Genomic DNA, 20,024 nt, shown 5'->3' with positions numbered 1-20,024 from the left:
GTCCTTACTTGAAGAGCACCCTTCTGCAGGCTATGGCAGCTCTGAAAGTGGGATCCTCTTGTGTCCAGGTGCCTGGTGGATGGGCAGCTGGATGATGCCACCTCGACGTTTATATCCCCGAGGCCCAGGCAGGATGTGCTGCAGTTCGCAGTAGATGCATTCAAGTTTGCAGGAAACTCCAACAACCTGGTAAATCCTTCCTAAAGCAAGTGAATTCCCTCATCTAGATGGGGTTGTGGCCTCTGGAACTGCATTCCCAAGGCAGTGGCCTCATGGCAATGTATGAGTGAGGCCATACATTGGAGCATACTCAAGGAGCTTGGCCCTCTGCGCCAAGTATCTCCCTTGGAGACCAGTTCTGATACTGGCCAAGATGAGCCCTTCTGATGGGCTTCAATAGCTGAAGCCTCAAGTGGCTTGAAGCAAAGAGAGCCTTGAGCTGCCCTGGGATGTCGGTGCTCCCATTGGAAGCCAACTTCACGGTGCATAGGGAAGCCATAAAGGCAAAGGAGAGCTGAATCCTGCCCCTGTTCTCCCCAGGTCTACATCACCTGCCACCTGAAGGTGTCCCTGGCTGACCAAGCTCCAGACCCTCTGAACAAGGCTTGCTCCTTCAACAAAGCCAGCAGCCTGTGAGTAGCTGGAGCAGCTTGCCCAAGGGTGAAGAGCTGGGGCTTCTCCTGTGATGCCGCCTCTGGGGAAGGTGGGGTGGGATCCAGGTGGGAGGGTTTGGATGTCTCCTTTGAGGCCCTGAAGCCCGTGAGGGGTTCCCACCATCGGATGGGCTGGTCACTGGGCTCTCTCCTAGCTGGGCCCCTGTGGAAGGCACCCGGGATGTGTGCTCCTGCTGCGAGATGAGGAGCTGTGGCTCGGCCAGGGACTCCAGGAGACCCCACGCTCCATCCCGATGGCAAGGGGGACGTGCCCGGAGAGCGCTGCCCTCCCAGCTTGGTATGTCTCGGTGTGCCTTTGTCCCCATCGTGGTTACTGGCTCGGAGCTGCCTCGCTACCCCTTGGCTAACCCAGGATGCTCAAATGAGGTTGGGTGCTCAAAGGTCCTCCCTTCCAGATCCCTTGGTGAAAGAAGCAGATGTTGCAGTGGGACCCCTCTTCATCCACAGCTGGCAGCATCACCCAGCTAGGAGGATGCCTTCACAAGGTAGGGCAAAGCCAGGGGAGGGGAGGGCTTGTGTGGCAGGCCCTGGCTCTGGCCATAACCACCTCTTTGCTTCTCCTTCCTAGGTGCAGCCCAGTTGTGGATGGTTTTGGGGCTGGCCATGGTTGCTGGTTTGGTCATTGTGCTCCTCGGTGTTGTAGGAGCTCTGGCTGCCTGCCGGAAGCCCAGCAACCCTGTTTAGTTCAGATGCCACCTCCAATAATAAAGTGCAAGTTGAATGACTTGAGAGGTTGAGTGAAGAAGTCTTCTTGGCGAGGCAGCCAGACCTTCGTGCTAACTGTAAGTGTGCTGCTTTGCCCCTCCAAACCCAACTGAAGCATCTTTCTCGTGCCCCCCATGCTCTCAGCAGAGCTCTGTACAGCCTTTACACCCCCGTGAACAGAGCTGGCAACTGGATGTCAACACAAAGCACTACCCAGATGCCTTTCCTTGTCTGTACAAGCATGGAGTTCTACCTCTCTGTGCGGCTGCTTGGGTCAGCTCCATCCTGGTAGCCCCTTATTCAATGAGGGCTTAATCAAACTTGCTAGAAGCTGGTTTGGGGAGGGAAATGGAGCTTTGCTGGCTGAGGAAGGGAGCATGACTTGAGGGATTGTCCTAGGCCACAGGCAGGAATTCCAATCCCTGCCCCAAGGACTGTTTACACATAGTTCTATGCAACAAGCCTTGGCTGACGTGGATAAACAGTCCTTGGGGCAGGGGCTGGAATTCCTGCCCTGCTTCCCCCCCTTCCAGAAAGGAGATTTCTGCCATGCCTGGGTCGTGTTTGCTTTGCTTCTTCCTTCTCCTGTGGAATTTGGGCTCTTTGCTTAGCACAGGAGCTGTAATGGCCAAGATGTTCGTGCCTCAACCCCGAGACCTGGGAGAGGCTCCTGCTTTAGGCATGGGTGGGAGCTAGCCCAGCTGAGCAGCTGGAGCTGCAGTGTTTGCTGCTGGAGCTCATCCAGGGGGCTGGATTCAGGGAAAACTGAGCCCTGTGAGGAGCTGGGGCACGGCTGCTCCTTGAGCTGGTTTGCAAAGGGCAGGAATCGTAGAATCAGGACTTGTGCCACCTCTCGGCCTGCTCATGGGGAGCTTGGGCAGCTCGTTTGGTCATGGAGCACAGAGGAATGTGGTATCCTGTGCAAGCTGGTGTCTTTGGGTCTCAGCCAGCACCCTTGGAGCTCCTCAGCCAGATGCCCTTTGCTGGATGTCACTTTGCTCTGGGATCCCTTTGGTACAAGGTGCCAAGATGGGTTTGAGCCTTTGGGTCACCTAAACCACTGTCCCATCCCTTCCCTTGCTGTTGGTTTGGTTGCTTACGGTTCTAAAAGCAGGTTAGCCCTCCCTCAACGTGGCAAAACTAGTTGGGGGCTGGATCAGGGAGCTGCAGTGATTTGGAGCGGGGATTGGGCATAGCTTCATCCCTCATCCCTTGTTGGGAGAACTTGGTCCTTCCCTTGCAGTGAGATAGGAGCTTTTGGGGGAAGCCTTCACCATCCTCTGAGAGCTGTTAGAGCAGAAGGGAGAGGAGGAGGGCAGAGCATGGAAACAGGGGTGGAAGTGATCCAGGTCCAACACTGGCTGTATCAGGCTGGCACTGGCCATAGGTGAGGATCCCCCCCAACCCAGGGCAGCACTTCCTCACCCAACCTCAACCTTGCAGCCCATGAGTTGTGGCTGCTGCCATGTTAAATAGAGTCATAGGATCAGCTAGGTTGGAAAAGCCCTTTAAGATCATCAAGTCCAACCGTTACCCCCCGACTGACAAGCTCACCACTAACCCGTGTCACTAAGGACCTCAGCACCATGGTTTTTGAGCACTTCAGTGTCTGTGATTCCACCGCTTCCCTGGGAAGCCTGTTCCAGAGGCCTGAGCATCCTTTCAGTGAAGGAGTTTTTCCTGAAACCCAAAAGTTATGAGAAAGCATCTGAAGGAGCACAAAGTAAATAAAAAACCCTTACAATTAGTTTCATGCAACACAGCAAACCCATGCAGTAAAAAAGCTTAGTAAGATGTAAATAAGGTGCCATATTAAACCAAAACCCAGTAACTGGCATTTAGGAAACACAGCTACTAAAATGGATTTAATCATCAGCAACTGTTTGGATTATTATCCTAAATTAAAGTAATGAGAAGATGAAGATAATTTTAACAGAATTAGGAGCTTTCTTAAATGGAAATCCACTATTTCAGTCGCAGGATCAGATGTCAGTGTTTCATAGTAAAATTCATTTGGAGACAAAAAGGGTAGGAGCAATTTTTAATCTTCATGTAACTGATTCCTTCTTGCTCAGCATCTTGCTGGCCATCCCAATCACTCAAACTACCTCAGCTGGCTCCAGGAACGAAGACAAATATCAGCCAAATCTGGCCTACAAAGAACTTTGGGATGTGGAAATGCTTTCTGGCTTCCTGGGCAGCATCACTGGCTCCGGTGATGCTCAATGGCAGCACTGACCTCAAGTTTTGACTTAAAACTTTGTTAGGAGGAATACTGAGCTCTCTTTTAATGTCTCCTTTACACAACTGGGGGAAAGCACTGGGGTTTTTGCTGGTTCAGGGCCTGGGACCTTGTGGTCTCTGTCTCCATCAAAAACCGGAGCCCATGCTCTTTCCCAGTGGTGCTGGACCACGGCCAGTGTCATCTTGTGCTTGGAATACAGGGCAGCTGCTCCTTGCTAATCAGGGAGCAGAAATCCCCCTTCTTCATACATAAACACCTCCTCTGCCCTGGGCCTGGGTGTGTTTCTCCACCTGGGAATCACCTTTGCTAATGTGAGAGCTATAGCCACAAGGTGACCCATCAGAGGATCCTGCTGGGATCAAACCCTGGTACCCAAAGGCCCACAGCCTAAGCTGGCCCCTGAGCTGTGGCTCTCTGGGATGCAGTGGAGTGAGGCCAGGCATCTCCCATGGTCCTTGCAATCAAGGACCCAGCCGAGGAGCAATGCTCTCCCGCTGGCTGTGGGGTAGCAGCTTATTTACCGATACAGCATCACCCACTGCCGTTATCTCTGTGACGCATGGGCTCAGGAATCCCTGGCATGCCTACGCCACTGCCAAGCTCAAGGTACTTTAAACATGAAGGAGAAGGCCTGGACCACTGACAACAGCAGGGCTGGGGCATTGGCTACTAAGGGAAAGGCAGAAGGTTTTATACTTGCACATGAGTGGTTTTGGGGATGCTGAGCCAGACACAAACTCCAAAGCCGGTGGGATTCCTGCTAGGAGCAAGCTGGCCCATGTCTGCCCCAAAACCTTTCCATTTCTTTTCATTTTCCCTGAAATGGCTCAACTCAGACATCCAAATCAGAGGCTTTCCACTGTCACTGAGGCCTGCCAGGGACATCCCAAAGGACAGAGAGGGATTCAGGGTATGAAACAGAGCATCCCTCATAGGGAGCCAATGGGATGCTTGCATTCCCTGGCAGGGAAAAAGAGTTAAAGACACTCAAAAGAAGGACCAGAGCCCCCAGTTACGAGGCTTGAAAACATAGATGGTGTCTTTTTAAGCAGCTTTCCCTGTTCTCCAGCCGTGAGGAACTCACAGGGGACGGGATACAGGCTGGGATGCTGCGCATGGGGAAGGGAGCGATGAGAAGAGGGCCTCACCTCCAGCTTCTGCTGTTCCAAGTTCATTTCCTTGAGGGCAACAAAACAAACACAAGCAAAAGAGCTGGGGAAGGGCAGCAAAGAGAAAAAATGAGAGGTTTTGGCTCTGCAGCCGATGACCTCAGTGCTGCAATGGGGCTTGTTCAGCCCTGGCTGAGAACAGCGTCAGTGGTGAGGGCTCTCCGTCAGCTGCTGCTGACTGAGCATCCCGGTCCCACATGGGATGCGGGGGGATGTGTAAAGCCCCAGTTTGCGCTGGAGCTGCGAGCACATCAGCATCCAAGCGGAAAACCTTAGTCCCAGGGGGGCCGATGGCGCCGGGCAGGAACGGTCCCTGCGTAAGGGATGGGAAACACCCGGATCGGGATCACGGACCCTGCTCTCCTGCTCTGCCAGTTCCCCAGCAGCCTTGAAACCCCCCTTATCACCTTCTAACCTAAACAAGTCCCTTTGTACCAGTCTCCCCGTCTCCAGCCTCTGCTGAGTTTTATAAACAACTGCCCAAAGAGGCTGACGAAGACGTTTTCTCTCGCCTTGGGCAGCCCAGGAACGGGGGGTCCCAGCACCCCGGAAATGACGGGGTGATGCCTCACCTCTCCCTGCACCCACGAGGGCTGGCCTTTGGGTACCATTGGTCCCCAAGCGGGAGCCCAGGGGCGGACAGCTCATGCTGCTGGGGGGGGATATAAGGCTGGAGGAGCAGCCTGGGCTCTCCGTGCCAGGGTTTGCTGGAAGAGGGAAGGATGGGACCCAGAAGCGGCTTGATCCTCGCTCTTCTGTGCTGGGCAGCGGGCGAGGTGGCTGCCTACACTCCCTGGGACTTCTCCTGGGCTGACCTGGCGAGCCGGGGGGTGCAGGCAGACCCCCATGCCTGGTCCTGGCTGGAAGACCCCCATTCCCGATCCATCTCCAGCAGCCAGCCGGTGGTGGTGCAGTGCCAGGAGGCTCAGCTGGTGGTGACGGTGAACAGGGACCTCTTTGGCACCGGCCGCCTGGTCAACGCGGCCGACCTGACGCTGGGGCCAGCAGCGTGCAAGCATTCCTCACTGAACCAGAACTCCGTCGTCTTCACCGCCGGCCTCCACGAGTGCGGCAGCGTCGTGCAGGTAAGACCTTCACCTCCCCGGGCCCCCAGCTCCAGGATCCTGCCTGGGAGCCCCTTCGGGGTCCTCCTCCGGGAGCAGCTCCAGGCTTTGGGACCAGGCACAGTGATGCTGGGGGATGCTCTGGGTTCGGGATGCAGAGCACCAGTGAGGACCATCCCCAGGGGAAGGGTACGTGGGTATTTCCCCCAGACCAAAGCATTTTCCCCACAGCTGGAGACATGCTGTGGGGGTGGCAAAGCCTCCCCATCAGACCCACTTTGCTCGTGGTTTTGCCCATTGGGAAGTTGAGCTCACTGAGAAAGGAGCAGGGTTCCTTCTCCATCCCTTTTCCTTCCCTTTCTTTGGCTTTCCCTGGCATTTCCCAGTTGGGGGTTGTTTTCTCTGACACCTTCCCAATGCTTTTCTGCTCAGATCACGCCAGATTCCCTCATCTACCGCACGCTCCTCAACTATGACCCCAGCCCTGCCAGCAACCCCGTCATCATCCGCAACAACCCCGCCGTCATCCCCATCGAGTGCCACTACCCCAGGTGAGGCCTCCCTGCCCCTGCTACCCAAGGGGATCCACGGGGACCAGCATGGGGCTGTGCAATGATGCCCGTTATCCTTGCCCAGGAGGGAGAACGTGAGCAGCAACGCCATCCGGCCAACCTGGGCTCCCTTCAGCTCCACGCTGTCGGCAGAGGAGAGGCTGGTGTTCTCCCTGCGCCTCATGAATGGTAGGTGGGAAGCTGTACGGGGGATTTCCACCCTTGTCCCAGTATGGGGAAGCTCAGGGATGCACACCAGTGCTCCTGCTTTTGGGATGGGCCTTGGCTCTGGTCCCACAGGACCCCCCCGTCACCCCTTGCCTTGCAGAGGACTGGAGCGCCGAGAGACCCTTCACTGGTTTCCAGCTGGGTGACGTCCTCAACATCCAGGCGGAGGTGGGCACCGAGAGCCATGTGCCGCTGCGGCTGTTCGTGGACAGCTGTGTGGCTGCCCTGAGCCCCGGCACCGACTCCTCACCCCATTACTCCATCATTGACTTCAACGGGTGAGCCCCAGGGACCCAGCCTGCAGCAGCGCTGCGGGGGCACCCAGCAGGATGCTGACCCCCGCCTCCTGTCCCTCCCCAGGTGCCTGGTTGATGGGAGGTCGGATGACACCAGCTCTGCCTTCATCACCCCCCGGCCCCGTGAGGACATGCTGCGCTTCAGGATCGACGTGTTCAGGTTCGCGGGGGACACCAGGAACCTGGTAAGGCTGCGAGTGTCCCCCGCTGGCCCCGAGCCGGTGTCCCCCCACCAGCAGGTCCCCACCTCTCTTCCTTGCCCTCCCTGCAGATCTACATCACCTGCCACCTGAAGGTGACCCCAGCGGAACAAGCCCCGGACCCCCTGAACAAAGCCTGCTCCTTCAACAAAGCCAGAAACACGTGAGTAGGCACCACACCGGGATGAGGGCACAAACGGGCAGGTCCCCTCCAGCACCCCACAGCCCCAGCGGGGCATCACGAACCTGGGGGGCAAGAATGCTCCGTGGGTGCTGGTGGGGGCTCTGGTGACGATGCTCGCCCCCTGCTCCAGCTGGGCCCCCGTGGAAGGCACCCGGGACATCTGCAGCTGCTGCGAGACCGGGAACTGCGAGTCCCCGGCGCAGTCCCGCAGGCTCAACCCCCTGGAGCGATGGCCGGGCCGCCGCTTCCGCCGCCACGATGCCAAGGGTGAGGGCCCTATGGGGACAGAGGGGACACCCCGGGCTGTGGGACAAACCCGCCTCATCGCTGCTTCCTCCTCAGGGAAAGAGGCTGAAGCCGACGTGGTCATCGGCCCCGTTCTCCTCTCGAGGGTCCCAGATGCCGTGTGGGAGCAGCAGGAGGGAGGTCACGGTGAGTCCCCTCTGGCCCCAGCCCCATGGCATGGCCCCAGCCCCATGGAATAGCCCCATCCCCATGGAATAGCCCCAGCCCCACGGCATGGCCCCAGCTCTGTGTCATAGCCCCGGTGACAAGACCTAACAGCCCCCCTTGGTTTTGCAGGTGAAGCGACAGCGATGCCCGGCATAGAGATGTGGCTGATAGGCGTGGTGGCCGGCGTGGGGCTGGCCGTCGCAGTGGGGCTGGCCGCTGTGGGGCTGGCCGTCGCTGTGGGGCGCACGAGGTGCGTCCGTGCCTCGGCGTGAGCGTAGAGCGAAAGCCAAATAAAGCCATGGAACGACAAACGCGTCCGTGCTGCCCCCTCTGCGATCGCACCCTGGGGCCGTGCCAGGACCCCCCGCATCCCCACCCTGGAGGACGTCGCTGGCGGCGGTGAGCGGGGCCGCCCCGGGCGCTCTATGCTGTGGGGCTGCAGACCAAGCCCCGGCTCCCTCCCTGGCACGGGGCGGAGCGAGGAGCCGGCAGCGGCCGCCCCGAGCCCGGGTGAGGGGCGCCGGGGAGGAAACCGAAACCCCCGGGACCCTCCACCGGGCCCAGCGCCACGGCGGGGTCTTGGTCTCGGCCCCGGCCCCCGGGGGCTGCTCTGCACACACCGTACGTGTGCTCAGGGAACACCGCTGCAGCAGCGCCTCCGCTACCGCCCGCAGCCCCAGCCCCGCACCGCATCCGCATCCGCGACACCTCCGCTCCCGGCCCGCGGGGCGGCAGCACCGGCACCGGCACCTCCGCCAATCACGGCCCGCCCCTTGCGCGCCCCGTACATCTCCGCCCAATCCGGGCCCGCCCTTTCGATCCAGCCCCGCCCCTCCCGGAGGCGCGGATGCTCCGTCCCCGCACTCCACTGAGCCCCGGCTCTGGGGGCTCGGGCGGGCACCGGGAGCGGCCCCGCTGCAGAGCGCCCGCTCACCCTCCCCGGGGCCCAACAGCGCCCCAAGGGCCCACGGCAGCGGCACCGCGACCCCTGCGGCTCCGCGGAGCGAAGGGATCGGGGCCTACGGGGAAGGGGAGCGGCGGGGCTGGACCGGACGGAGCGGACACGGGAGGGGCGGGACCGGATTGAAGAGGCGGGGCGCGATTGGGTGCAGTGTAGACGGACGCGCTCTGGCGGGCCTCGGATTGGCTGGGCCGGGTGAGGGCGGTCCCAGACCGGAGTGGCGGCCGCGGGGCCTGGCAGTGCTGGCGGGAGCGGGCGCTCCCGGTGCCCGTTCAAGCTCCCAGAGCCCGGAAGCGCCTCAGGTGGCCGCGACCCCGCGCGGCCGGGGTCCCTCCGGCCCGGAGCTCTCCGGGAGCGGGGCACCCGCGCTACCAGGAGCGGCCGCGCTGCCAGCGGGGCGGGGCAGCCGGGAGGGGCGGGGCTGGATCGAAAGGGCGGGCCCGGATTGGGCGGAGATGTACGGGGCGCGCAAGGGGCGGGCCGTGATTGGCGGAGGTGCCGGTGCCGGTGCTGCCGCCCCGCGGGCCGGGAGCGGAGGTGTCGCGGATGCGGTGCGGGGCTGGGGCCGGGCGGTAGCGGAGGCGCTGCTGCAGCGGTGTTCCCTGAGCACACGTACGGTGTGTGCAGAGCAGCCCCCGGGGGTCGGGGCCGAGACCCCGCCGTGGCGCTGGGGCCGGTGGAGGGTCCCGGGGGTTTCGGTCCAGCCCCGCGGGCTCCCGGCGCCCCTCACCCGGGCTCGGGGCGGCCGCTGCCGGCTCCTCGCTCCGCCCCGTGCCTGGGGTGTTGGAGTCCCCAGAGCCGAGGGCCGCCAACGAGGTCCTCCGGGCTGGGGCTTCCGGGGCACGGCCATCACCGGTCTCTCGCGGCTGCGAATGGGGGCGAGTGATGGGGGGGGCAGAAGATGGGGAGACAGGGGTTGGAGGGACAGGAGGAAGGGGGGAGGATAAAGGGGCGGGGGCAGGAGGTTATGTCAAGGCTGTGGCTCCCAAAGCATAATGGATATCACCCAAGAAGGTGACCGTGCCTCCCACCCCAGCCAGGGCAGCGAGGAGCACTTGGGGTGTCTGGAGGAGCACATCCTTCCCATCCCCCTCATCCCATGTGCCCTGTGCTCCCCAGCACCCAGGGTTAAATAAAGCCCCCTGTGAAGGAGGCGACAGCTTTCCCTTCGCTTTGTGTTGGGGACATCCATCAGTGGGCCACGGCGCCCTCAGTTAAACGCCAAGCTCTCCAAAGCAACGTGTTTTAATGAGTTCTGGTTTTAAAGCTCGTGAAAATAATAAAAATATCAATAATAATCATAAAAAATCCACCCCATGGTTTCCAGTCATCTCAAGGACTCCGTCCTTGTTTCCAGACAGACAGAGCGAGCCCTGCATTAAGGCAACAGGATTCCCAGCACCTTTGGTCCCAGAAGCAACCAGAGCATCCCTGCCCGGGCAGCACCTCCAAATCCAGGCTGTCTCCTCCCCTCCCAAGGAGGTGGCATCACCGGAGACACCCCCGCTGCCCCCCCCCAATAAAAAGATGCCAAAGGGGTTAAAGACTACAGAGCTTTCTATTGCTAATATGCGATTTACGTCCCTTATACAGCATTTATGGGCCCCTGCCTTTATTCCAGCATTGGTTTCCCTTAGGAAATGGGATAAAACCCAAAAGATTAAGGAAAAGTTAAGTATAAAAAACTATTTCAAAGACTCATTCTTGCTTCCCCTCCTCTTAACATGAAGAAATGGGGGGGTGGGGGGGATTTCTCTCTTTCTGGGGGGTCTTGAGGAGCTGCTGATGGGCTCTGGTGGGACAGAGGAGCCAGCTCAGGCACTGTGTTGAGAGGGGGACAGAGGTGGGGGCAGGTGAGGTCCCTCTGGCCCTGCTCCCATCAAGATCTGGAAGGAAACAGAAGGGAAAGAAGAAAAATAATCCCAGGATTTGGGGAATGCATTTAGGAAAAGATTTAAAAATGCTGTTTTAAAGGCAGAAGGGGTGGGGGTGGCGGGGGGGGGTGTCTCTTAAAAGTCATCTTCCTTCTTCCCTGGGATAACCAGGAAATTCAGTATACAGGGAGTGAGACACCAACCCCCAGCTCCCCCACTCGCCAAATCCAGTTTCTTTTTGCTGCTGAAGGAGAAAAACTGGATAAAAGGGAGGAAAAAGGGGCCTGAGCCCTATACCTGGGGGGTTTTGATGGCTAAGAGAGCAGAGAAGGACAGATGGAGAGAGGACAAACAGACGTCTCCTTACTGGGAAATCTTGCAGTTTGTCGTGGAGACGTAGCGCCCGGTGTAGTGGATGTTGCACCTCACCACGTTGTTGGTGAAGTCCGACTCCAGGACGATGTATTTGGGGTTCACTTGAACCTAAAAGCGGGGGAAAGGGAAAGGAAAACACTGTAAAACTTAGTGAGAGCGGGGACGAGAAGCACGTAAACCCATGTGAAGGGGATGGCACCGAAATAGGTGCGCGGTCCCAAACTCAACCACAGAATCAGAGTCAACCAGGTTGGAAAAGCCCTTTAAGCTCATCCAGTCCAACCATTCCCAGCACAGCCAAGGCCACCACTAACCCATGGCACTGAAGGCCTCATCTACATGGACACTTGCAGGGAGGGTAACTCCATCACTGCCCTGGGAGCCTGTTCCAATGCCTGAGCACCCCTTGGTTGAGGAGAGCCCAAGGTGACCCCAAATTGGTACTGTTTGCCCCCAAAAGTCTCCCCCCAACAACCCCGGCCACCTTTAGGACGTAATTCCCCGGCTGCACGTCGGTGATATCGATCCACTGGCAGTCGATGTCAGCGTTGTACGTGTCGTAGCACCCCGGGCTCAAGCCCTGCAGGGACAAAAGGGGGTTCAGGGTGTGCTGGGAGGGGGGGGGGTATGATGACACCCCAAGATGCTCCTTGAGCATCCCCGCAATGAACCTGGGTGTGGGCTGTGCAGGCGTAGCGCTTCAGGTTGCCGAAGTCACAGGTCGTGTCCTCCAGGCAGAAGCTGGCCTTGTGGCCCTCAGCCACCTTCCTCCCCGTGGTGGCATCCAGCAGGTCGTAGTGGCTGAACTCATCCATGCTGTGGTAGTGCCTGGGGAGGGAAAAGGAGGGACAGACAGAGTGACCCCCCCCCCCCCAATGGCATCATCCCCTCCCTCCCCAGCTGTGATTTTGGGGGGTCACCATCAACCCTGACTCCACACCAGCTTTCAAGCTTCCTCCCTGGGGACATATGGGAACAGGGTGCCCAGAGAAGCTGTGGCTGCCCCATCCCTGGCAGTGTTCAAGGCCAGGTTGGACACAGGGGCTTGGAGCAAGCTGCTCTAGTGGAAGGGGTCCCTGCACATGGCAGGGGTTGGGACTGGATGAGCTTTAAGCTCCTTTCCACCCAATCCATTCTATGATTCTATCAATTGCAGGACCCCGGTGGCTTTAGGGCTAAAGAAGTGAATTAGGTGATGCCCCCCTCAACCCCAGAGACCTCAAGGGGCAGAATGTCCTTTCGGAAGCCTCCAAACTGGGATGGGCAGAGGGGCCTGGGGACACTCACTGGTGGCAGCTGTGCCATTCCCAGCTGTGCCGGGGCCGGCTGGGCAGGAAGTCGGCCGTGCCCTGGTTCTTCACGCGCTGGGGAAACCTCAGGAGCACCCGCACGTCGTAGTCGGTGGTTTCCGGGGTGTAGGCAGTGCTGGGGACACTGCAGGGTCACTGCTTCTGTCCCCCGCCCCGGGGAACAGGAGACCCCCAGTGCCCCTGAGGAGGAAAACCCCCGGCGTTTCCTCCATGGGAAAGGGAATTAAGGAAGAAGAAGGAGGGGAGAGAAGGTCCCGGCCCTGCAGCACCCGCCAGACGCCTCCCTTTGGCCTCCTTTGCTCTGTGCTCTGTGCTTTGCATCAAGCTTCCCTCAGCTCTTTGCTTTCCCCTTCCCTCTTTCCTTCTCATCTCCTTCATCCTTCGTCCCCTTCCCCTTTCTTCTTTCCTCTTCTTACCCCTTTCCTTCTCCGTCTTCCCCCCCATTCCATTTCCCTTTCCTTTTCCCTATTCTCTCCCCTTTCCCACTCCCTCTTCTCTATCCTTCCCTTTCCATTCCCCTTCCATTTCCCTTCTCTTTCCCTTTTCTTTCCTCTTCTCTTTCCTTATACCTTTTCTTTCCCCTTCCCTCCTTTCTATTCTTCCTTTTCCTTTCCCCTTTCCTCTTCCCTATTTTTTCTTTCTCTCCTCCATCCTTCCCCCTCCTTCCCCTTCCTTTCCCCCTTTCCTGTTCCCCATCCTTCCCTTTCCCCATTCCTTCTCTCCTCCATCCTTTTCCTTCATCCTTCTTCCCTTTCCCCTTCCTTTTCCCTATCCTTCCCTTCCTTCCCCTCTCCACCCTCCATCCTCCTCCCCATCAACACATCCCCCAGCCACCCTCACATCTCTCCTCTCCAGCCCCCCCCCTTACCCCAACTCCTTGCTCTGTCCCCCCATGTCCCGGCTCTATCCCCCCATGTCCCCCTGGCCCCACAGCTGCTCCTACCTGGCCAGACACTTCTCCTCGGCAGCACAGCGCAGGGAGTACAGGTGAGCTCGCTGCACGTAAGTGGATGCTTGCACATAGTTGGGATCTGGCACCAAGTCGGGGAGCCCTGCAGGAAGATGGGAACAGCCCTTGGGGATGCAGCAGCCCCCTCTGGAAGCAGCCGGCCCCAGCCTCGTGGGGTCGTTTTGCTTGGGCCACCCCCGTGCTGTTTCAATCCCAAACTGCGGATCCTCCCTTCCCCTCCTCTCCCCCCTGGCTCCCTCTGGCAAATCCCAAGCCTCCATTTTCCTGCAGAGGGATTGCTCAACCCGGCCTCCTGGAAGAGATTCCACCCGGCCCTGGCTGCTCTGCAAAGGGTTATTGGGGTCCCCCCCTGAGCCCCCGGCTCCCACCCTTATGGCAGCAGGGGCAGGGGGTGATATGATTCCCCCCCCCCCGAAATGTGGGGTCCCTATTTCCTGCCCTGTTTCCTGAGTTTCACCCCAAAATAGGGGTGAAAGTGGGGGCTCTGCTAACCCCAGCCCCCTCTGCTCCCCTCCCACACCATTATCCTTCCTCTCCTGTAATTCCCAAAGGAACCTCCAAAATGAGCTGTGGACACACAGAAACAGCCAGAGGGACAGGCCGGGGCTGCCTCACTTTCCAAAAGCGTTCCAAAAGAGCCCAACAACTCCCTTTCGCACCCCCAAAGGCTCCTTCACAGCCTCCGGCCTGGCAAGCAGCTGGAATCAGCCCCTCAAGAGGGACCAGGATGGAGGAAGAGGGTGGGGATGCTCCCAGGCACTCCAAGCCTCAGTTTCCCTCCTCACAGCCCTCTGCAAAGCCAAGCCCTGCTCTATAGCAACCTCTGCTTACCATGAGCATCCCTCCTTCCTGCAAGCTTTCCGGTCTGTCCCATCCTCATCCCTGCTTTAATCTCCATTCCCATCCTTGTCCTCATTCTCATCTCTTTCTGTGTCCCCATGTTCACCCTAATCCTCATCCTCACCTTTCATCCCCTTCTCCATCCCCATCCTAATCCCTATCCACATTCTCATCCACTTCTTCATCCCCATCATCATGCTCATCCCCATCCTAGCCCTCATCCTCTTCTGCATCACCATCCTCATCCCTTCACCATCCCCATCCCTATTTTCATCCCTATCCCCAACATCATCCTCACTCCTCATTCCATCCCCATTCTCATCCTCACCCCTGTTCCTCATCCCCTTCTGCATCCCCATCTCCATCCTCACCCCCATCATCCTTATCCATGTCCCCATCTCCTTGCAAGGGACCAGGGGGCTCCAGCCACACCGGCTCCTCTGTTTACACCCGGCCAGCTTCCCATTTCCCCTTTCTTTCCCCTTTTCCTCCCCTTTTCTCCCTCTTTTTCCACGGGCTACAAGAACAATGCCTCCTTGTTTCTTGGCCTGCCTTCCCTCGAGGGATCACGTCACTCCATTGGAGCTCGTTTCCTGCCCCGCTTGCTTGGTCATCGCTGCTGATGTAATACCCGGGGGGGGGGGCTGCACACACCAGGGGGAAACCGGGAGAGCTTGGAAAAGCTTCCCCCCCCCATCCTTAAAACCATGGATCCTAACAAAAGTGATGGGAAAGAGCCCTGGCCGCGTCCCGCTCGCGGGAGGAACATTTGCCATCGTTTATAAACCAGCTTTTCCTCCCCGCTGGTGTTTAGAATAAGTTCTTGGACGCTCCAGAGAGAAACCCGACTCCTTTCCCAATGGGAAGCTGGACTTTCCCCCACCGTGCAGCTCGCCCTGCACGGCCCCGTTGTTATTGTAGGGTCTCAGGCCTGGTTTTCGCCTCAGCGAAGGGTCAAACCGCTTTGGCAGGACCCGGCCTCAGCACCCTGCAAATGTCCCCTTGTCGCAACAAGGGCACCAAAGTGTCCCCATCCGGAGGCTTTTTGCTGAGCCAGCACTTTGGCATCTCCTGCCCCCCGTGGTTGCCTCGCAATGGGACAACCACAGCAAGGAGGTGTTTGGTTTTCCTCCTCTGGCCCTCAGCTGCCCCCGGGAGCTGCCAGAGGAGATTTCCTTCCCATTCCCCATGGAAAGTGCAATAATAAAGCGGGGCAGGCCCGCTCCCTGATGCTGTTTGTGCAGGTGTGCCCGGCTCAGCCCAGAAATCCCAGCTCCAGCAGCTTTCCAAGAGGCAGGCTGCTTCCCTCCCTGTGCCTGGCAGGGCTGGCTCCCTGCCCTGGAGATGGAGGGAGCACCAAAGGGGTAGCTGTGAGCAGTAGGGATGGGGATGTGGGAACACACCGAGTGACTGAGGTGCACGCCTTCATCCCATCCCCATAGCATCCCTCCTCCAGCACTTCCTGACACCCCTCTTCATTCCACCCCATCCCATCCCATCCCATCCCATCCCATCCCATCGCCATAGTATCCCTCCTCCAGCACTTCCTGACGCCTCTCTTCATTCCATCTCATCTCATCTCATCTCATCTCATCTCATCTCATCTCATCTCATCTCATCCCATCCCTACAGCATCCCTCATTCAGCACCTCCTGACACCACTCTTCATCCCATTCCATCCCATCCCCACTGAATCTTCTCAGGATCCGCAGTGGTTGCTAAATGCTTGAAGATAGCAAGAAACTCCAACCCAAACCCATTCCCAAGCTCACAAAAGGGAGACTTTCCCAGCCAGATTGCCACCTCCTGGCCCAGGTGCCTCATCCATGGGTGGCAGCATCTTCAGGCGCCACCGCGACTCAAGCTTAGTGGGTACCAAAATCCCCATCACCCCATGGGGTTTCCCAAACCCTTCCCATTCAAGAACCAACCCCCTGGTGACCTATTTGCATGAGGGCAAGGTGAGAAACCTGCTGGAGACAGAGGAAAGCAGAGGACAGGGGTCCAGGGTGGGGTGAGGAAGCCCCTGGAGATGCCTCCTGGGGGTTGGTTGAGAATGGGGAGCACCAGTGGGCACCGGCACCTTGGCTGAACTCCACCAGGAGGGGTGGGCTACCTGCCCCCATGGCTTAGATGCCACGTGGACTTCACCTTCACCACCCAAGGCCTCCTTTGCATGAGATGATTCTGCCCCTGAGCAAGACCTGGGTGACGCTGGGGTCTCTCTTCAGCAGTCATGAGCAGGACACGTGAAGAATTTTGGTGTCCCCATCTCCTTGCAAAAGCCTGGTCTGATGCATTTATCCCCCTCCACTGATGAAGCCATGGGAGATGCTCCTCTCCCACCTCCACCATGACCTGGCCACCTATAGATTTAGGGGTGGAAAAGATCTCCTTCCTCCTTCTCCATCCTTCTTCCCTTTCCTCTTCTCTTTTCCCTACCCTTCCTTCTCTTTCCTTCCCTGTCCTCTTCCAAGATGTCTTCATGGGCTGGTTTGGATGGAGGAGCCCACCGTGCTCCCACCAGCCCAAATAAAAAGCCTCATAAAAGCCAGTGGGATCTAATTGCTTTATTAACCCCCCAGGTGCCCCAGCGAGAGGCCAGGAATGCCGCACATTCCTGGCGGAGCCGGCTGGGATTAGGAGGCTCTCAAAGATCTTAAGGCACATAATTACCATCTGATTCGGCTTTATAAAGTGTTTTGCCCAATTAAGGAGCCTGCCTGAAGGGTGGCCCTGCGGTGGAGGGGTTCTGGTGGCCTCCAAGGAGGTGACAATGTTTGGCTGCACAGAGCAGCAGGTGACCCGGAGGAGAGGCCAGGCAATGGGGTGGTCCCAGGGACTCACCTCCCTGGGCTGCTCGGATGCTCTGTATTCCCTGAGGAAGAAGGAGGCTGGGGGCTCCTACACTGAGAGGTCAGTGTCCCATTGATGGCCAACAATGAGGGCTGTCCACCTCGAAACCCTGGGCAGAGCCACAGCACCATCACCTCCTGGCCCAGCTTCCAGGGATCCTTGAAGGATACAGCCTTTGCCAACAGGAAGATGCTAAGCTTGGCAGGCATCTTCCCATTTCCCTCTGTCACCTCGGGTCATCTGCAGGGCAGCCACCCCGGGAGACACGGGACTGCCAGCATCCCTCATCCCTGCATCCATTGCCCCTGCATCCCTCATCCCTGCATCCATTGCCCCTGCATCCCTCATCCCTGCATCCATTGCCCCTGCATCCCTCATCCCTGCATCCATTGCCCCTGCATCCCTCATCCCTGCATCCATTGCCCCTGCATCCCTCATCCCTGCATCCATTGCCCCTGCATCCCTAATCCTCCCATCCCTCACCCCCACATCCCTCACCCTGCGGGAGCAGCTGCTCCCAGTGGTGCAGGCAGAGATCCAGAGATCCAAAGGAAGATCCTCTCCTCACAAACCCTGATCCCAAGCTCTTTTCCCACACGGCTGCGGCGGGGGCAGCCGGACCTCGGGCTGACCCGGCTGCTCTCGCTGTGTTTGCTCACTCGCACGCAACGGGGCAGGGCTGGGACAAACGCTTCCCCTGGGGAATGGGGTTTTCTCAGAAAGCAGGGATGGGGCTGGCTGGGTCATGGGGTCAGACGGGGCAGAGGCTCCAGCTGAGATGGGTTTCCCAAGGGACAGGCCGGGAACAGATCCCCCAGGCTGCTGCTCCTCACACCCTCCAGCTTTGCTTCCAATTCCACCATGGAGCAAAAACCGCTCTGGGCAAGGCTCAGCCAAAAGCCACAGGATTTCATCAGGATCAGGGTCAGTAGGACATGAAATGACGGTGTTCCTGCTGTGACCTTGGTCCCTTGCTGCAGCCCGATGCATCCATAGGGACAATCGGCTCCAGGCAAGGCAGCATGGACTCACCTGGGAAGCGAGCATGCACAGCATGACCCAGGACACACTATCCTACTCCAGGAGCATGGGGTTCCCCCAACACATGTCATCCAGCCACCCCACAGATACAGGACATGGCATATGGCCCCCCAGGAGGCAGGATGGCCTGGGACACAGGATGGCCTGGGACACAGGATGGCCTGGACACGGCACAAACCCACCCCACAACCAGTGTCTCCTCCATCCCACAGCACAGACCCACCCCATGAAGATGGGATGACCTGGAACACGGCGTAGGCCCACCCCAAGCCCCACCAGGACTTGCTCCTTTGCACCCCTTCCCTTTCCTCCCTGATTTTTGACCACCTCAAACATCATTCCCCAACAGTCCCACAGTGGGCCCTGGGCCACATTTGCTCCTATAGACAGCATCCCTGGAAAGCAGCTGGCACTGGCCGTAGATGCAGAAAGCTCTGCCTTCAGGGATACCTTCTCCCTTAGGCACCCCCAGAGCATCATCCCACCCTGGGGAGCTGCCACCCACCCCAGGGTCCCCGAAACTCACCCCGTCCACCATGGCTGGGCCTGTAGACGCTTCCCACGCTGACCCGGGCTTGGCTATCGGGGACGGCTTGTGGAATCTCGGGGTTCCTGGCAGGCAGGTAGGGCTCTGGCCGAGGGACCCCATAAGGCTCCAGCGCCCGGAACGGCGGCTGCGGCTCGTAGGGTGGGTACTGCCCCCCGTACCCGGCCCCGGGGGGGGCCTGGAGGTTATCCGCCGATGCGATGCCGTGCCCGCCGGGTTGCTGGTTGCCGTACGAGTCCGGGCTGCCCTGCTCCGGCGAGCCGCCCGCGTCGTGGTACAGGCTATGGGAATACCGGCGGTCCAGCCCATCGACCGGCTGCGGGGCGGCGGGCACGTAGGGGCGTTCGACCGCCGGGTAGTACCCCTGGGCTCTATAGGGGCTCTGCTCCTCCCCGTAGTCCTCGTAGCGTTGCCGGGGTTGGAAGGGGTACACCACGCTGGCGCCCGCCGCCGCCGAAGCCACGGCCGCCCCGCCGGTGCCGGTGCTGCGGTAGTAGGTGTACGCCTCGTCGTACACCCGGGGGGCCTCGTAGGGCTCGTACTGGGGGGCGAAGGGGAACTGGGGGTACGCGGGCTGCCCGGCGGAGGCGAAGGCGAAGGAGGAGGATGAGGATGAGGAGGAAGGCTGGCGGGAGCGGCCAGCAGGCCGGGCCCGCTGCGAAGCGGTGCCGTCGCCCACCGGTCCCTCACGCCAATTGTCGGGCACCTGCCCGAAGCCGAACGGGTGCCGCGTCTGCCCCCGAACCGTCTCGGAGCCCGGGCGCGGCGGTACGGCCGGTGCCTGCCTCCGGACGCTGCCCGCTCCGCCGGTCACCGCTCCCGCTAGCAGCAGCCGGTTCCCCCCGGGTCTCTCCTGCCCCGCCGGTACGTACTCGGCTCCGCTGTTCAGCAGGCTGTAAACGCGGCCGTTGTTCTCCCACTGGATCAGCTGCCTCCACGGCTGCCCGCCGCCCGCCTGCTGCTGCCCGGCCGCCAGCAGGCACAGCCCGCAGCCCAGCGCTGCCCACAGCCCCCACGCTCCCCGCCGGGCCATCCCGGGAGCGCCTTCCCCCCGCAGCGCCGCCGCCAGCCCCGGCCCAGCGGCTCCGGGCCCGGCGCAGCGGCCGCGCTACCGGCGGGGACCGGGGACGGGGAAGCGGCGCTGCCGGCTCCTAGGAACCGCCTCCGGCACCGATCCTGCCCTCGGGAGCCGGGAGGAAGCGCTGCGGGGTGCCGGCACCCGAGGTACGAGGCTTCCGCTCCGGATCAAACCCCGGAATTTGGGGTTGTTTTACAGGGTTTTTTTTTAAACCCTGGAATGATACACGCCTTCAAACATTTGGGGGGAAAACGGCGGGTTTTGGTCCTAGGAACCGCCTCCGGCACGGATCCTGCCCTCCAGGGGCCGGGAGGAAGGGCGGCGAGGTGCTGGCTGCACGCAAAACGCATCCATTCGGGACAAACCCCCGACTTGTTTGGCTTTTTCACTTTGTTTCAGCCTG

The 20,024-nt window shown here is 59.7% G+C and overlaps 3 protein-coding genes across 3 annotated transcripts in view; 2 read left to right on the top strand and 1 right to left on the bottom strand.

Annotated features, from left to right (window-relative positions):
• Positions 1-15,308, top strand: part of LOC134160277 (zona pellucida sperm-binding protein 3-like) — an 18,398-nt gene extending 3,090 nt beyond the window's left edge. Inside the window, exons 6-11 of the mRNA XM_062612153.1 lie at positions 69-189; positions 541-632; positions 809-951; positions 1,070-1,159; positions 1,243-1,383; positions 15,296-15,308. Of these exons, the coding sequence (XP_062468137.1) occupies positions 69-189; positions 541-632; positions 809-951; positions 1,070-1,159; positions 1,243-1,358 (562 nt within the window). The 3' untranslated portion in view covers positions 1,359-1,383; positions 15,296-15,308. The remainder of the gene's footprint in view (positions 1-68; positions 190-540; positions 633-808; positions 952-1,069; positions 1,160-1,242; positions 1,384-15,295) is intronic.
• On the top strand, positions 5,059-8,080 carry LOC134160278 (zona pellucida sperm-binding protein 3-like). Its single transcript, XM_062612154.1, has 9 exons — positions 5,059-5,878; positions 6,290-6,408; positions 6,494-6,597; positions 6,737-6,914; positions 6,997-7,117; positions 7,204-7,295; positions 7,447-7,583; positions 7,659-7,748; positions 7,899-8,080. The coding sequence occupies exons 1-9, from the start codon at positions 5,516-5,518 to the stop codon at positions 8,039-8,041; spliced, it is 1,347 nt and encodes a 448-aa protein (XP_062468138.1). The 5' UTR covers positions 5,059-5,515; the 3' UTR covers positions 8,042-8,080.
• Positions 9,960-20,024, bottom strand: LOXL1 (lysyl oxidase like 1). Its single transcript, XM_062612151.1, has 7 exons — positions 18,523-20,024; positions 13,233-13,341; positions 12,267-12,404; positions 11,651-11,807; positions 11,464-11,559; positions 10,972-11,087; positions 9,960-10,616 (listed from the first exon to the last, which is right to left on the bottom strand). Exons 1-7 carry the CDS (start codon positions 19,574-19,576, stop codon positions 10,610-10,612), a joined length of 1,677 nt encoding a protein of 558 aa, XP_062468135.1. The 5' UTR covers positions 19,577-20,024; the 3' UTR covers positions 9,960-10,609.

This window comes from Pezoporus occidentalis, unplaced genomic scaffold (genome assembly GCF_034315485.1).
Source record: "Pezoporus occidentalis ecotype Australia unplaced genomic scaffold, CSIRO_AGI_Poc_V1 ctg159, whole genome shotgun sequence".
NCBI classification, from domain to species: domain Eukaryota; kingdom Metazoa; phylum Chordata; class Aves; order Psittaciformes; family Psittacidae; genus Pezoporus; species Pezoporus occidentalis.
The sequence above is the reverse complement of the archived record's forward strand: the minus strand, read 5'-3'. Positions and strand labels throughout refer to the sequence as shown.

Bases quoted from the DNA above. Each gene is read 5' to 3' on its own strand.
- LOC134160278 (XM_062612154.1), top strand. From the start codon at position 5,516: ATGGGACCCAGAAGCGGCTTGATCCTCGCTCTTCTGTGCTGGGCAGCG. The intron at 6,409-6,493 runs GTGAGGCCTCCC...ATCCTTGCCCAG, and splicing joins ATCGAGTGCCACTACCCCAG to GAGGGAGAACGTGAGCAGCA. The intron at 6,915-6,996 runs GTGAGCCCCAGG...GTCCCTCCCCAG, and splicing joins TCCATCATTGACTTCAACGG to GTGCCTGGTTGATGGGAGGT.
- LOXL1 (XM_062612151.1), bottom strand. From the start codon at position 19,576: ATGGCCCGGCGGGGAGCGTGGGGGCTGTGGGCAGCGCTGGGCTGCGGG. The intron at 13,342-18,522 runs GTGAGTTTCGGG...ATCTTCCTGCAG, and splicing joins GCCCAGCCATGGTGGACGGG to GGCTCCCCGACTTGGTGCCA. The intron at 11,560-11,650 runs GTTCATTGCGGG...TTGTCCCTGCAG, and splicing joins CCTGCACAGCCCACACCCAG to GGCTTGAGCCCGGGGTGCTA.